Source organism: Malaclemys terrapin, chromosome 7 (genome assembly GCF_027887155.1).
Source record: "Malaclemys terrapin pileata isolate rMalTer1 chromosome 7, rMalTer1.hap1, whole genome shotgun sequence".
NCBI lineage: Eukaryota > Metazoa > Chordata > Testudines > Emydidae > Malaclemys > Malaclemys terrapin.
This window is the reverse complement of record NC_071511.1, coordinates 24,270,310-24,286,425: the sequence shown is the minus strand read 5'-3', so window position 1 is coordinate 24,286,425 and position 16,116 is coordinate 24,270,310. Positions and strand designations below refer to the sequence as shown.

At 44.7% G+C, this 16,116-nt stretch overlaps 1 protein-coding gene across 3 annotated transcripts in view; it reads left to right on the top strand.

The window, feature by feature from the left end:
• The first annotated feature begins 969 nt into the window (after positions 1-969).
• The window catches only part of ABHD6 (abhydrolase domain containing 6, acylglycerol lipase), a 35,679-nt gene continuing 20,532 nt past the window's right edge, over positions 970-16,116 (top strand). The window contains exons 1-3 of one of the 3 annotated variants that reach the window (XM_054034918.1): positions 970-1,328; positions 9,486-9,559; positions 12,222-12,365. In XM_054034918.1, coding sequence (XP_053890893.1) covers positions 12,247-12,365 — 119 coding nt within the window. In that variant the 5' untranslated portion in view covers positions 970-1,328; positions 9,486-9,559; positions 12,222-12,246. Of the gene's footprint in view, positions 1,329-1,919; positions 1,987-2,617; positions 2,641-9,485; positions 9,560-12,221; positions 12,366-16,116 lie in introns of those variants that run through there. The other 2 variants (XM_054034920.1, XM_054034919.1) reach the window with 2 other exon arrangements.

Sequence of the window (16,116 nt, the reverse complement as noted above, 5' to 3'; positions counted from 1 at the left end):
ACTTCCTTCAAAATGTTAATTAGTTATGGAAGTTAATAATTACACTTACCAAAACCAAAGAGTGTTAAGCTAAAAATCCCTTCCCCTCTCAAATAGCCAATTTTCATTCTCTTGGGCCCCACTTCTACAAAGATTTAGGTATGTGCTGAATTTTATGCACTCTGAGTAAACCCAGATCAAGGGCCTGATTTTTGTGATGTGATCACAGCAGAGTTTTCCAGCCTAGACAGGACCCGACGTTCTAATGTTAAAAACCAAACAGGGTTATTTTAAAGTTAACCCAAACTTTACTAGCCTTTAGATGTATAAAAAAGAAAGAAAATGGCAAGTGCCCATTTCGCTTTCCTTTGTGGAAATGCTGACAGACTCTTAATGGATATTTTCAAGAGTTTAGATTTAGTATCTAGATTTTCACAAAATCTAATATTAATAGAGATATTTTAATGTTTTTTTTTAAGTTAAACAGTTTACTACATTATTGTATTTAGAAAAAGGTGAATCTGATTGGGAACGAGATAGTCTTCACTATTCAAAATGAGCAAAATAAAACAAAACCCAAAATCCACCCCCCCCCCCCAAGTATTCACTGTGAAAAATAAATTGGACGTTTCGCGATTCATTGCGTTGTATAACCCTTAACTTTTCTTACTAGCACAGAAAAGGAAACCTTTTTTATAATAGGGCTTTTGATCTGCCAGTGTCCCTTTAATAAAAATAGTGTAGCTTAACTCAGTGACACACACGGCTGTTTTATTGGTTGGCGAGCAAGCCCAGCTGGGGCGGCGATTGAAGCACCCTAGGCAAAGAGCTTTGGATGGCCGCCTCCCATCAGCCTGTTAGTGGGGGGGGGGGCAGTATGATGTCATGCCGCTTCTGATGATGATGATGTCTGTTCGGCTCTGGAACAAAACAATCCAAATGCAGACCCAGTGCAGCATGATGGGCCCTTAATCACTGCCCCCCTGGGGTGCATGCCAAGAGCCGGTAGCTGTGCGTTATGTCCCGTGCACCAGCCCCTGGCTAAGGGAGGGACGCTCCAACCGTGGATAAAGCGATGGAGCTTTCTAAAGACACAGGCCATGGGCCCGGGGGGCTGGGCAGGCTGCTGCTCAGACTGAGCCAGAGCATTTTCTGTCGGAGGGGGAGGCTCCCGTGCGCCCTGCCTTTAAGGTGCAGGGAGAGAGAGAGACACAAGCAGCCCGCGCTGCAGTTGTGGGGCTGCAGCCCGGGGCAGCCACAGCCGAAGGAGGCGTCGCGAGCGGAGCGGGGCAGCTGCTGCAGGGCCGGCCCCGGGGGGACGCCGCGGCGGAGCCGGAGAGCCCGGGCGGGTGAGGACGGGCTGAGCTAGGAGGCCGTGGATGGAGGTGCCGGGGAGGATGCTGCTGCAGCGGCCGGGAGGGGATGGGATGCAGGCGGCGGCAACAGCTGGGGGCAGCCTGGCTGGTGCCGGTGCTGGGGCTTGAGGCTCAGTGTCAGCGATCAGGGCGGGGAGAGGAGCTGCCGGTGCAGTCGGGGGGCAAATCCTGGAGCGTCAGGGTATGTGGCTCTTCTGAAGCCTGGCGGGGGCTTGGGCAGCATTTGGCCACCCGAGAGCAAATTCACCTTCCCCTCCCTCCCCCGGGCACATTAGAGGCATCGTCCCTGCCTCCGGTCCGGGCCCCGCAATACAATCGGACTCAGCACATGCATGACCTGGACCTGGTTACTCTGCAGAGGCGGTAAAGGTCCCAGCAGGGCACTTCGCCTAGCAACAGCCACGCTCCTCCCCAGAAGTAGCTGCCTTTCGGCTGGGTGCTTTGATGTGACCTCACCCGCGTGTGGGGTGTAAAGCGCTTTGTTGTGCTAAATCATTATAAAACATCATTACAGGGACGGGGGCGATGTTGCAGGAAAGGTGGAACTAGATGGGATTCTTTTCTAGAACATTTCCCCCAGCTATCATTTCCTGAGTCAGCATGACTGTTCTCAGGAATTTACCACAATTATGTAAGAACTAACACCAGGTTTGTCTATCTGTGAATTTACACCTGTGATGAGACATCACTGGTATTGCCGGAGGGTTGAACAATGTTAGGTGTTTGTTTTATTGCCTAAATTGTGGTTCTAGCAAGAAGAAGGGCCTGTGAATTCTTTAGTGCCCCAACGTCTCTTGTGGGCTGCAGGGATTTTCTTGGTCCTTCTCTAATGTGGGTCTCAGGAATTGGCTTATTTGAATTTTTTAAAACAAGATTTTTTGCACAGATCCCTGTGCCACTTCAGATATGAACCAGGCATAAAACTGTAGGCTTTGTAAGTAAAATGGTTTACTGGTGAAGTTTGTTGAATGCTCTCTAGCCATCAGAATGACAGGCACAGAATGTTTAAGCTTGCAGGAGTTTTAAACTGAGTTTAAATATTTATTTCCGAGAGCATTGAGCACAGTGAGTGGGATTTCTCTTGAGTTTATAGGGCATAAGGCACATTCCTATCTGGGAGAATCAAAAGCATTTTGGGGGATTGTTTTCAGTGGAAAATTCCTAATCTATTTTAATACAGGGCAGTCTGTTGATGTACTCAGTATAAACCAAAGTACCTACACATGACCTCCTGAGCACCAGTGGAAACAACACTGAGCGTCTTCTATAACAGAGAAGGATATGTGTAATGCAGAATTTTCATCTCGGAGATCTCAAAATTTGGGCCAGGATTTAAAATAGTGTGTTTTAGTGTTTCCTTTTTTAAAAGGAAGAGTTGTTACTAATCTGTGACTTTTAAGCCTAAAGAGGAGGAGGATTTTGCTGCTTTATGATCTAAGACTTTAATGAAGGACAATGCCAGATTGGAGAAAGGCTAGTGGAAATTTCTGATGCAGCTAAGCTGACCAGATGTCCCAATATTATTGGGACCATCCTGATATTAGGGGCTTTATCTTCTATAGGCAACCTATTCCCCCCCTCCTGATTTTTCACACTTGCTGTCTGGTCATTGTAGATGCAGATGAGAAATCTGATATATCAGGAAGGATTTGTTAGTTATGTATTGCTTACTGTTCTATGTCTGAACCATTTTAGCTTCATTTAGAAGTAATAGGACAATTTAATCAAGAGGGAGTATGTGTGTTGTATATATGTATGTCTTTCATATTTTAACAAATCAGTGGATCTTCATGAGCACCTATACAGTTCCGGTATTTAAAAAAAAAAGTTTTTAAGTTCTCACTGTAACTATTTTTAATTCGAACGTAGATAAATAGCCACATAAAAATGTCTCTCTTGATTTTTAACATTGGAAAAGCAAAGTGGTATCCATGTCTATTATTTGGAGGAACCTGCCTTCTTCCCAAATGAAATTCTATGCGTATCAGATGGTGTAGTATAAATGCTACTTTGATCAATGTCTGTATACTTGGAAAGAAATTCAGAATCTGGTTAGGTTGGAGCCATTCTTTTGATTTATTTGGGGAAAGCATACAATCTCTTCCCCCAACCTTTCACATTCATATCTTCTCATATATGAGCAATGATAACTTCAGATATACAAATGAAATGAATAGGGAAATTACACAACTTGCGTAGACCACTTAAAATGTGCGTTTATAGATGCTGATGTATATGCAGATACATAAGGGATGGAGATTATTTTTGGATTTGGAAGAAAGAAGGGGACTTTTCTCTGTGTCTTTAAGCCAGCTGCTATTGTTGGAATCACAGCCAGTACCAGTTAAGCTTTTCAATGGTGTTTTAACCATGCTGTTGACAAGTACCAGTAATCAGTTGTTGCTGAGGTTTGATAACTGATAGTAAAAAACAGGGATGGAAACTGCACCCAAATTATTATTTCAGTTTGTATCTCTTGTGTTTCACAAAGTAAAAACAGGTCAAAGATACAGAGACTGTCAAACTCAGAAAAAAACTATGTATTGGTCTTGAAGCAGTCTGTAAATAAAGTCTAACAGTTGCATTTCTTAATTCCATCCCTCTCAGGACTGGATTAAGCAGGATAGCTAAGTGGCTCCTGGACAAGCAGTTCCCTCCATCGCATTTCAAATATTAATAGATTTTAATTTACATTATACAATTATATGGCTTCTGAAAGACTGCGGAGCATAGCATGTGTGTGAAAAGTCAGAACAGTTGGCATAAATTATAGTAGTATCAAAATGGTACATCAAATTATTTCTTATATATATGGCATTCTAAGCAGAAGATGGTTTCAAAGAGAAACTTCGATTTTTTTCTTGTGTTATTAGCTAGTTCAGGTTGGGGTTCTGGTGACAGACTCTCTGCTATTGTGGTTTATCATAGCCTGAAAATTCCTCAGTGGGGTCTTACATTTGTATTATGTTGTTTCTTCTCTATTAATATTTCAAATAAAAATAAGATGCATTTAATTTTTTTTAACTTTCAGTATTTTGAATTTAAAAATCTATTGTCATGTAAATCAGAAATTGAGTGCTTTGGACCCAAGTAACATTAAGCTAAATATAGACTATATCCAAAATGATTTTGATTTTTACAGACACAGTTCTTTACTGATAATGGCTACATTAAAGTTCAGCGGGCCTGTTTAATGAAGATATATATGTGATTTCTACAGAAAGAAAGTCCCCTATGACCTTGCACAGATTCGCGCAGCATACAAGATGGACTTTTTTTCTTCCCTTGCTGAACTGAGCTCTAAATTCTCACCTACGTTTTTAGCTTCTGAATTCAAAAATTGTTTGGTATGTCAATACTCCCAGCGGTGTGTATTATCCTCCGTATGCTAAACACCATTTCATCAAAAGGAGTTTGCTGTGTAGGTTATGTAACATTCCCCAAGACACATTGTACAAAAAACTGGTGATACTAATGAAAAGTATCAGTGCTCTGTGCATGCTGCTCTGGTACTTTACTGATTTGGATTTGAAACCCCCCCCCTCCCCCTCCCCGGATCTCATAAACAATATTAAACTAGTTCAGATGAATTTAGTTTTGGTGAGGAGGCATCCCTGTTTCAATTGTGCCACTCAGTGTGCTGTTTTTGAAGCCTATTTGGGATTAATTTGTTAAAATCAAAATAAACATTTGAATTATACCCCAAGAATTCTCTTATACCAATTTGCGTACCAGCAAGGAACAAGACAGACTATAGACAAACTCATTCAGACTAACCAGTCAGTCTTTTGGCTAACAGTGCTGCTGAAATGCAGTTCTTCTGCCATACTCTTATGTTTCAGTAAGTAGCAGCTTTTGTACTTTTGAAACTTACATTTTTACATTTGAACAGGTTGTTCAATTAATTGAGTTCAAGTGGGGAATAATGATTTTTGACCTGACGAATGCTTGGTTATAAATTTCCTTGCTCTTCCTTCTGCTTTTGATAATTATTCATTAGATTATTTTGGATGAAGGGGCTATTGGGTAAATTCTGTGGGACTATCTGGAACTTCTCTTGAACGATTTTAAGTCCTGTTTCACCACCTACGTTACTTCTGTCACTCACACATGTGCTGTTTCTGGCAGCAGTAAGACATTTGGGATGACAGGGTTTTATTTTGAATCCCTTTCTACAGAATGCTTTAATCTTAGAGGCATGTGGTCCAGTGGTTAGCTCAAACCTGGGCAGCAGCACTCATAGGTTCTAGTCCTAGCTCTGCTGCTAGCTCATTGTAAATGTCGGTGTTTCCATTTTGCATATGAATGTCATGGTTACCCATCTTGCATTGGTATTGTATTCTAAGGCTTGCCTAATTAATGTTTAGGAAGTGCTTTGAGGACCTTGCGAGGAAGGCACTGTAGAAGCCCAGAGTGGTGTTTTTTTTTTTCCTCCCATATGTTGCTATGCAAACAACACTTGGTTACAAAGCTCTCGTTGGGATAATTTAGCTTTTGAGAACAGATTGTGATCCAGTGACGTGCAGCTGTTAATGAGTGCAAGTCATGGGTTTTGGCTTTTGTTTTAATTGAATTTTGACAGAATCAAAATGTTGCTTGTTGTGTTGTTCTATGCTGGTTAAATTAGCATCCCCCCCTTTTTTTTTTAGTTGTGTTGCCTTTTTAATAGTAGTAGTGTTATTTTGTCTTTGTTAAGCGCTTAGGTGTTACTGTGGGCTAAAAAACACAACCTAGCCACCTGAGGTGGCTGCTGAAGAACAAAACAAAGTACATCCTTTCTCTAAGGGCTAAGTTTGCTGCTTCCACACTCTTCCTGGTCCCTGCTGGCATGACATGTGGTGCAGGAAGCCAAGTTTGCTCCTGCTATAAAATTTTTGTTGCCTTTTTAATTCTATTTAAAAAAAAAAACAAAACAAAAAAAACCCCACAACACAGTCAACAAGACACTTTCTGGAGGGTAAAAGACATTTTAAGTAGATTGCTAGTCTGAATCAGTGCCACTGTTCCCTGCGCTTTGGGGGTTGATTTGTAGAATTAATTTCTCTATATGGTTTTGCTTGAATGATTTTATGCTGCCTTCCTTGCCCCTCCCAGCATACAGGGTGTGAGGCAAGGTGAAGGAGTGGTGGGCTGTGATAGTTCTTGCCTATTGTCACAACCCCAGATGGCTGGGGAGAGAACCACCCTCCCCAGAATCTAGGGAATGCAATATGTACTGCTGGGGGAATTCTGCACCACCCTTCATGTCCCCCGCAGATTTCTTTGCTTTCCCGCAGAAAAATTACTTCCTGACAGGGAAACAAAGGAAAGCTGCAAGAGCAGTCATGCACCACTCCCTAGGAGAGCAGGTACATCATTTCATGCACCCGGAGCAGCTGGCAGAGAGGTAAATTACCACAGGGCTAGGGACACCCCAGCCAGTAGCTCCTACCCTGAGTTGGGATCAGCTGCTGGTCCTAGCTGGGCTGGAGGCAGGAGAGGAAACAACTTCCTCTTCCCCTGCAAGGAGTGTCTGGGGCTGTGTCACACCCACCCCCAGAAACCTCCCCCAGCTGCAGGAAGCTCAGCATCCTACCCTCCTTCCTGCCCCCATTGCTCCTCAACTGTGGGGGGAGGGGTCACTGTATGGGGAGCTGCCCCATACACCCAATGCTCATGCATCCGGACCTCCCATATCCAGACACCCCTGCCAAGCCTCACCATGTACATCCAGAACTCCCCTAGCCCTCCATACCCAAACCCCATCCCACTGAACCTCAACCCCTGCATCTGGAGTCCCCCTGCACGCAGACCCCCTGCCTCCGGACCCCTATCCCTGCACCCAGACCACTACCCACCCACCAAGCCCCACTCCCACAGCACCGAGACATCCCTCCCCCCACTACGACCTCCACACCCAGATCCCTCCGCTGATCCCCAACCACCTTCACCTGGAAGCCTTTGCAGAGTCCCATTGCCCCTGCACCTGGAACCTCCCCCAACAAGCCTATGTGCATCCAGATCCCCCCCCACCAAGCCCTCTCCCCCTCCTCCCCCCCACCGAACTGCCTGCATCCAGATTGTCCCACACAGAATCCTTTCACACCACACCTGGATCCCCTGACACTGAGCCACTCCACACTTGGATCCTGCCTGGTTGAGCCTGCGTGCCCACACCTGGTGCACGTGGCGCAAAGGGGCAGGGCCCCAGGGTGTTTCTGGGGCAGACCCAGGCCTTGTGCTGCGTAAGGGTCGTGTACAGCCTCACCGCTGAGTCCATGTCCCAGGGATGAGGGGCCTGCAGGGTGATTTCCCACCTTTGTGCAGCGAGAGGCCTGTGCTCCCCACTGCCATGCTGGAGCCTCTGCATTTATTTATTGACAAATGAAACTTGCAGAATTTTAAAATATTGTGTGCAGAATTTATAATGTTTTGGTGCAGAATGCCCTCAGGAGTAAATAGGGTGGATTGATTTAAATCAAAGCAATGTAAATCACTGATTTTAATCATAATTTTAATCAGCAAGCAGAAAACCTTTTTTTAAGCCATCAATTTAAATCGTGTACTTTTTATTTTCCTAAAGCAAGTTTGATTCTCATTGGTAGGTAACCATTAAAATATGTTGGTTTGCAACTAAATATAGCTTTTACACTAAATTTGGTACTTCTTTTTGCTAACCAGGAGCTTACGCTATTTAATTTATTACACATTTATTTAAGCAATTGTATAGTTTAACTTACATTGATTCAGATTCTTAATTCTTATTTTTAATGATGTTTGAAAATGATGAATGAATGATGCAGTTCTTATTGACTGGATGATTAATCTTTTACTTGTGATTTGTGTCTAGCTCTACTTGGCTGAAAATTCAAAATGCACAAAAACCAGCAATTTATTCATTTTAAATAAAACTACCTTAAATGTTTATTTATAGTGGTATAAATTGGGAGTAAGTCAGTTGAAGGCAGTAGAGTTACTTTGGTGGCAGTGAATGAAGAATAAAACCCAATGCTATAGTAATGGAAACATCAGTATTTTGTATTTTTTGCCCCTGATTTAGATTTGAAATGTCAAATCACATCAGTCTTGTATCCGGAATGGAAAGAGAAAACATGCACATGTCGTTCTGTACCTGCATGTATACATACATGTGTTGTATTAGAGCTTGCGAGAAAGGCATACAATACTTCTATTCAGATTTGTCAGACGCATTTGGTTTATGAGGGATATGTTTCCTTGAGTAGTGTAATGCTCATTGGGAATATTTAATCATATGAGTTGTAACAGTTGCCCTGGCTTACCCCAGGAACAGACTGCAGACAGGAAGCTGGTAAACATCTTTGCTTGTTGAACTCTAATGCAGAACAGCCAATTGGAACAAATAATACACTTCCTGGTTGCTGCCCCAGCCAGCACACCCCTTTTTAAAGGGAATCACATCAAATAACTGGAACTCTGAACCAGTCTTTCAGACCCTACAATAGACATTAATCAAATGCTGTTTGTGCATTAAATGTTAAATGTGTTCTGTAACTTGAATGATACTTTATCTAGAGCTGTTGACTGAGTAACTCATCAAGAAAGCTCAATCTGTTATTGTAGGAGTACAAAGAAACGTCCATCTCTCTAATACATTACAGCCCCATTTATCAAAAGGTTTTGGGGCAATATAAAATCTTTGGGGAAGAGGGATTCAAATAAATAGGAATAGTGGGAACCTGACTGAGTTTTAGTTCATGTGATTTAATTGTACTAATTTTTTTAATGATAGTTGTGATCCTAAGTTTCCATCTTCCTTGTTTCCTTCAGTTCAGCCAAGCTATTATTGTTAAGTTTCCTAATGCTTGGGCTTGATGAGGTACATCCTACTGTTAAGTGGATTCTTTCAGTTGGCTCAGAATGCTTTAATCTTCTCACTCTTTTTCAGTGTTTGTCCTGTGTGTTGACTTGCACTTTGTACATGCTTGGAACTAGTGTCTTGATATTATTTTATTACATGAAGTGATATAAAATGGGAAAGGTTGAACAGGGGGCAGTGACCTTGTACTTTGAAGTACTGCTGATGGTTCAAACAGCAGAAATGAACAGCATCTCTCTATTAAATATGAAAGAAAAAAGCACTGGAATATAATTTACTTTTTTCTTTTTTAGTAATTGTTTCAGAACATCATCGGTACCGGTGGCCCGTGGCAGCTGAAGCCAGGAGGAAGAGGCTTTTCTGAACAGTAAGCCCTGCTTTTAAAGACTCTGATTGTTATGCTTAAATTCTAATCAGAGAGTGGGGTGTTTTTCAATAAATTAATGTCTTTTTGAAAGAAGTTATAGTCAATGTTCTCCATCTGCTGCACACCCACCTACTGTCTAAGTTAACAAAGCCAGCCTCACAGTTAAATGTGCTACTTGTGAGATCTACAGCCAAGCAACAGCTAAATAGTGCATGAGGTGGCAAAATGGGGAAGTGCATTGGCCAAGCAGAAACTCTGAGGCAGTGGTTGAAGAAAATTGTTGTTGCCCGTGACCCAACATAATTATATCTTTTGACTAGAGTTTTAATAAAATCATAATATTGCAATACATTCCAGCTTAACCCACTTTACATAACTAACACTAGCCTTAGTAAGCTTATGGTAAGGAATGTGGGAGGTAGCCCACGGTAGGGCAGAGGGTGGGGTGTGGGAGTGAGGGCTCTGCCTGAGGGTGAGGGCTCTAGGATGGTGCTGGGGATGAGGGGTTCAGGATGCAGGAGGGGGCTCTGGGCTGGGCAGAGCAGAGGATTGGGATGCGGGGGGGTGAGGACGCTGGCTGGGGGTGTGGGCTCTGGGGTGGGGCCAGGGATGAGGAGTTTGGCGTGCAGGCAGATTGCCCTAGGGCTGGGGCCAGAGGACTCCCCCCAGCCTTCTCCCCGCCCCGGGGGAGGGGTCTCTCTCTCCCCCTGCCAGCAGGCAGAACCGAGAGGTCTGGGGGAAGGGGCCCCTCTTTCCCTCTGCCGGTAGGCAGCACGGAAGGGAAGGGTCTCTCTCTCTCTCTCTCTCTCTCTGCACAGAGCTCCTGGGGAAGGGTCCCTCTCCCGGCCGGCAGCAGCGAGCTCCCGGGCCAGGGGAAGATGCCTGCAGCAGCCCTGCAAGTCCCAACTTGCTCCCCTCCCCAGTTCCTGCTCATCCCCTAGCTCTCTCCTTTCCAGGTCCCTGCTGCGTGGCCCTTTAGAGCTCCTTTGTTATAATTTGAACCAGCAAGGCGCCCAGTGCCTGACATTCCGCGACCCAGTATTGGGTCACGACCCATACTTTGAAAAACACTGCTCTAAGGCACAGTACCCAAAGCCGGCACATTGCCTCCAGGAGCAATGGTGGAGTATAGCTGTTGCTGTATCCCCTGAAAGCGTGCAGTGTGTGCTCCCTGCCTTCTCCCACAAACTCCTTATGCTAGGCCATGACCTCTAGGTATTCTAGCACCACTGAATTACTAGAGATCCTACATCCTCCTGTCTGGAGAGGATACAGGTTGGGAGTGTGCTGTTCTCCTGCACAAGGGTAAAGGGAGGGGAGCCTCTACATACTTTCTTCAAGCTTTTACACATTCACAATATGGCCCTGAGTAGGGAAAGTGCCTGGGCACTTCTGGGTTAATGCCCTTGGAAATTAGACTGTCCCTGTTCCTTCGCTGTGCTCAAATAGAACATTTTCTTCAGCACGCTTTCCCCCAGCTAAGCTTAGCCATTATATTTTTAAATATGTTTCTGAATTTTAATATAAAAGATGTCCCAGTAGTACAGCTCCAGTTCAGAATAGATTATAAGTACAGTGTTTGGTTCCTGTTCGGCAATGTACTATACCAGCTGTAGCAACTACTGTAACACCTCAAAATAATCAGACCCATCTGGAGCAAACAGAAGTAGGTTTATCCATGGGCCCTATTGTGAGAAGTTGAGCAGTAGCACTGGGAGATGGGTGGTTAGTGAACCTTGGATTTAAATATGCTTGGATTTATCATTCATTCTTGTGAGGAGGCTAGCGTTGAGAAATGGATGGTACGGCAGATGTTCAGCATCAGGAATTAAGGGATATGCCCAGGATGTCTGTGTGACAGGGTTTAATCCTTCAGTAGTAAAGTGCATGCATGCTGTTTAGTGATGAGAGTATAGAAATAAAGGAATGCCACATTATACTATACAGACGATTGCATTTGAAAAGCAATTTGTATTAGCAATTCCAGAACATGGAAGTTCTTTGAGATCTTGCATTTGGAGCACTCTGAGGTTCTGGCAGGGACCCTTTTAACATAGCTCTTGGGAACAATATATTTTCAGTCTAGTATGAGGATTTGAATGCTCTGGTATTTTCTCAAAGAAGGGGACCAATTTGAGGCTTCCGAGGGCCTGTACACGAAGAATGCTATGCCAGGTGTCCTTCCCAGACTTCCTTGAGACCTTTAAGAGGCTCTGCTCCTTGATTAACAGCTGCCTGTCTAAAGCAGAAATAAGTCTGACCCAGGACACATGAGGTTGAATTTTAGGTCCGATATTGTAGGCTGTGAATCTCAGACTGGGTATGGAGGATAGGAAGGCTAATTGGGTTAAATGAATGCTTAGTCAGAGCTTTCTTACCCCAGTCTTCAGATTGGGGATAGCATGATGGTAGGGACGGGGCGAGAATTTGTTTTGCAAAGTGCCGTAGCAACTAAATTATGACCAGCTGTCTTTAACTTGAATCAGAGAAGATGAGATTGCAGTTTTTAGGTTTGGAAGAAATAGGGTTTTAAAACTGAAAACAATTTTCTGTATTCCTGACCAATATCTGTTGTATATTACAATATCTGTTGTATGTTTAATGCCTTCCTCTTATCTTGGCAGCCTTTCCTTCATTCACTATTCTTATTTGACATATGCAGGTGAGGTAGAGCCTTAAAGAACAACATGGACCTTGATGTGTTAAACATGTTTGTTATAGCAGGAGGCACTCTGGCTATCCCCATTCTGGCATTTGTAGCATCCTTTCTCCTGTGGCCTTCTGCACTGATCAAAATCTATTATTGGTAAGTTAAAGTATAAGAATATTAGCATGGAATGATTATTTTTGGTTCACACTATAACTTAGATTTAAAATGTGTGGTTGCCAGACAAACTGAGTGCTCAGTAAGTCCCACTTATCTTAAAGATGCGGTCCCCGTTGATCTTATTGTTTATTATTCACATTCTTAACTTGTATTCATTCAGTAGAGCATGGGGCCTCAGACTCGGGTGGAGGGCCCCATTGTGACGAGTGCTGTACATACACATAGTAAGGAACGGCACTTTCCCCGAAGAGCTTACAATCTAACTAGACAATGCAGATAAAGGCTGGGAGAGAGGAAGTATTATTTATCCTGAGTTTGCAGATAGGGACCTGAGGTACAGAGAGATTGAGCAACTTGCCCAGGGTCACATATGAGCAGTGATGTTGGAACAATTTTTTTTTAGAGAGGGTGCTGAGAGCCATTGAACAAAACTGTAAACCCTGTGTATGATGGAAACCACTTCAAGTCTGGAGGTGCTGCTGCACCCCTAGCCCCGCTAGTTCCAGTACCCCTGCATATGAGGTCCCTGTCCAAGCCAGGTACTGAACCCTGGTCTCCTTAGTCCCAGAGTTCAATGATGTGTTCTCTTTTAGCCCAGAGAAATGACTAACAGCGGAGTCCAGCTTTAATACATTTTAGAAGACAAGATTGTTTAGTGACAAGGAGTGTTATGAAAACTTCCCAAAATCTCAGTCAGCTATACTTGATACCAAGGCACACTGGCACCTGGGGGAAGTATTCTTAGGGCCCGTAATATAAAATTAGATTAAGACTTTAACATGTGGATGGAGTTTTGTTATAATAGATTTGTACTACTCTTAAAACACATAACTTTAAAACACAGACTGAAGGAATACTACCATTCCTTATCACACTCTCCCATCTGAGACTTTTTGGGTTATGTCTTTGTTGCAGGTTGCTAGGCAGAGCTTGATTATCCAGGTTGCGTTCATTTGAGAGGGAGGGCTGCCCCTGGGAACTGGTGTCATTTGCACTTTTCGCAGTACAGGAGAACAGACTCGGGACAAGTGGCTCGTTGGACACCTTCATCGATCAGGAAGGCTATTTGGATCTTGTGGGCAGGAGTAATTGTCACAATGGGACCAGAATGTGGGTTCAAGCAGAGCAAAGAAACAAGACAAAGTGTGGGAGAGAATTGAAAGCAAGAGAGCAATTGACAGAGGCTTCATGATTCCTCTGTGAACTGGGACAGGGGAATCGTCCAGCAAGACAGAGTGGAAACCTGGTAATTTCATGCTCAGGAGTCAGGACAAATAGAAATGTTATGCTCAGGAGAAGTAGAAAACCTCTGTGCAGCAGTAATCTGCATTGGTAATGCAGTTGTCAGAGTCTGTGCAACTCCTCTTGACATCTCATGACAAGCTACATTTCTGTGAGTTATTCCTTTGCAAAGGAGATGATGATAATGGGCTCTCACTGAGAGAAGCATTAATGGATCTAAGTTCGTTCCCCCTGACAGCTGTATTGTGACTGTACTTACAATAGCCTGGCCAGTCTTATTTCAAAATGGCTAGGCTGTGCTGAACAAACACAAGGTACCTTCATGTGGTCTGTCACTGTCTTAAATATGAATGTTAATCTGAGTGTTCTGATTTGTATCAGGTTACACAAAGCTTCTCTGACGCCACATCTTTCCTCATGATTAAGAATATAATCTGAAATGTGAAAACTGTTCGTTACAGAAAGGAGGTTCTCAGCTCTCTCTTTTTCTTTGCACTGGAGTGTTGAAGAGAAGTTGTATAATATTCCTCATTAGTCTATTGTACCCCATCCTTTCCAATAACAGAGGAGAACCACACTAGCTCTTTAGTCTACACGGAAACGAGATGAAGAAATGATGATGATTTCAATCCCTCTGTTTATTTCAGCTGGGGGTTTAGACAGAAAATATTCTTTTAAAAATGCCTCATCTGGCATTCCAGCTGTGTTCCAGTATTGCTGTACCTGATGTACAGTTAACAGTATGAGTTGTTTTAATTTGGTCACTCATCAATTCCACTCTACTGCTGGGGTATCTTAAAGTCAAACTGATCTTCCGTAGAAATTTCTGACCATAGTGCAATTTGTAATCCCGTTTCCACTCACTCTGATACTGCTGCCTCGTCTATCTCTCTCCTTTTTTTTTTTTTTAAATGGACAGACGTGTAGGTCTAACACAGATTTATTCTAAGTAATCTCATAATCTATGTATTCAGGCAACTGAAGGTTAAAACTGGCTGGATGTAATCAAACCCAGGAATATTGGTAACTAAATATGTGTAAGGAAGAATTCCTTTTCTTTAAACATCACATCAGGAACTGTGAGGCAGAATGATGCTTCTGCAAATGATGGTTTAAAAAATATCACCGGTTCTCTGCTATGGAGATGTCAGTCCAGTGCTGGGACTTCTGCGTCCTCTGGCTTTTATAAATCCGCCTGGCAAAAGAGGATTAACCAAGTTTCACTTCCTTGTAGATGCTTTTCCTGTTTTTTAAAATCTCTATTCTGTGTGTCCTTGGAATGTGTCTCCATAATGGCCCATAACCAGTCGAGTTATTAGCAGCCATTGCCGTAACAAAGATTGTACAGACTTGTTTACTTAGATCAGGGGTGGGCAAACTTTTTGGGCTGAGGGCCACATCTGGGTGAGGAAATTGTATGTAGGGCCGAGGCAGGGAGTTGGGGTGCGGGAGGGAGTGAGGGGCTTGGGAGGGGGTGCGGTGTGCAGGAAGGGGCTCAGGGCAAGGGACTGGGGCAGAGGAGGGGTGCATATGGGGGCTCAGAAGGAGATTGGGGTGCAGGAGGGGTGCAGGCTCCAGGAGGGGGCTCAGGGCAGGGGGTTGGGGTGCAGGAGGGGTGCAGAATATACAGGGGGCTCAGGGCAGGAGGTTGGGGTGCAGGAGGAGTGTGGGGTGCGGCAGGGGGTTGGGGTGCACAGGGGTGCAGCAGGGAGCTCGGCAGGGGGTTAGGGTGCAGGAAGGGGCTCAGGGCAGAGAGTTGAGGTTCAGGAGGGGTGCAAGGTGCAGGCAGGGGCTTAGGGCAGGGAGTTGGGGGGGCAGGGTGCAGGAGGTATTTGGGCTCCAGCCCAGCGCCGCTTACCTAAAGCAGCTCCGGTGTGGCAGCGGCGCACCACGCCTGGCCTAGCCCCACGCCGCGCCGCTCCAGGAAGTGCTGCGGCCCCTGGGGGCGGGGGGGCAGAGGGCTCCGTGTGCGTTGCCCTTGCAGTGCCTCTAGGTACCGCTCCCATTGGCTGCAGTTCCCTGTTCCCGGTCAATGGGAGCTGTGTGGGGCAGTGCCTGAAGGCAAGGGCAACACACGGAGCCCTCTGCCCCCCCTCCCCCACCCAGGGGGCCACAGGGAAGTGGCACAGGGGGGCACTCTCATGGGCCGGATGCAAAGTCCTGAAGGGCTGGATCCAGCCCACAGGCTGTAGTTTGCTCACCCCTGACTTAGATTGTACACTCTTTGGGGGCAGGCACCATCTTTCTGTTCTGGGTTTGTACAGCACTTAACACATCAGGGTCCTGGTCAAGACTAGGTGTAGCAGAGCGTTGACTCACCGACACAGCGCCTCCTGCTGGTCGTTTAGGAAATTAGCTCATCCAGAACATAGAGCACCTCCTGGTGGCCGGTGTTTCACCTGCCTCAGGCCCCTGTGTTCCTCCCAGACCCCCTTACCTTGGGGTTCTGCTCACTGCAGTACGCCCACATGCTGGGTCTCCCCTCCCA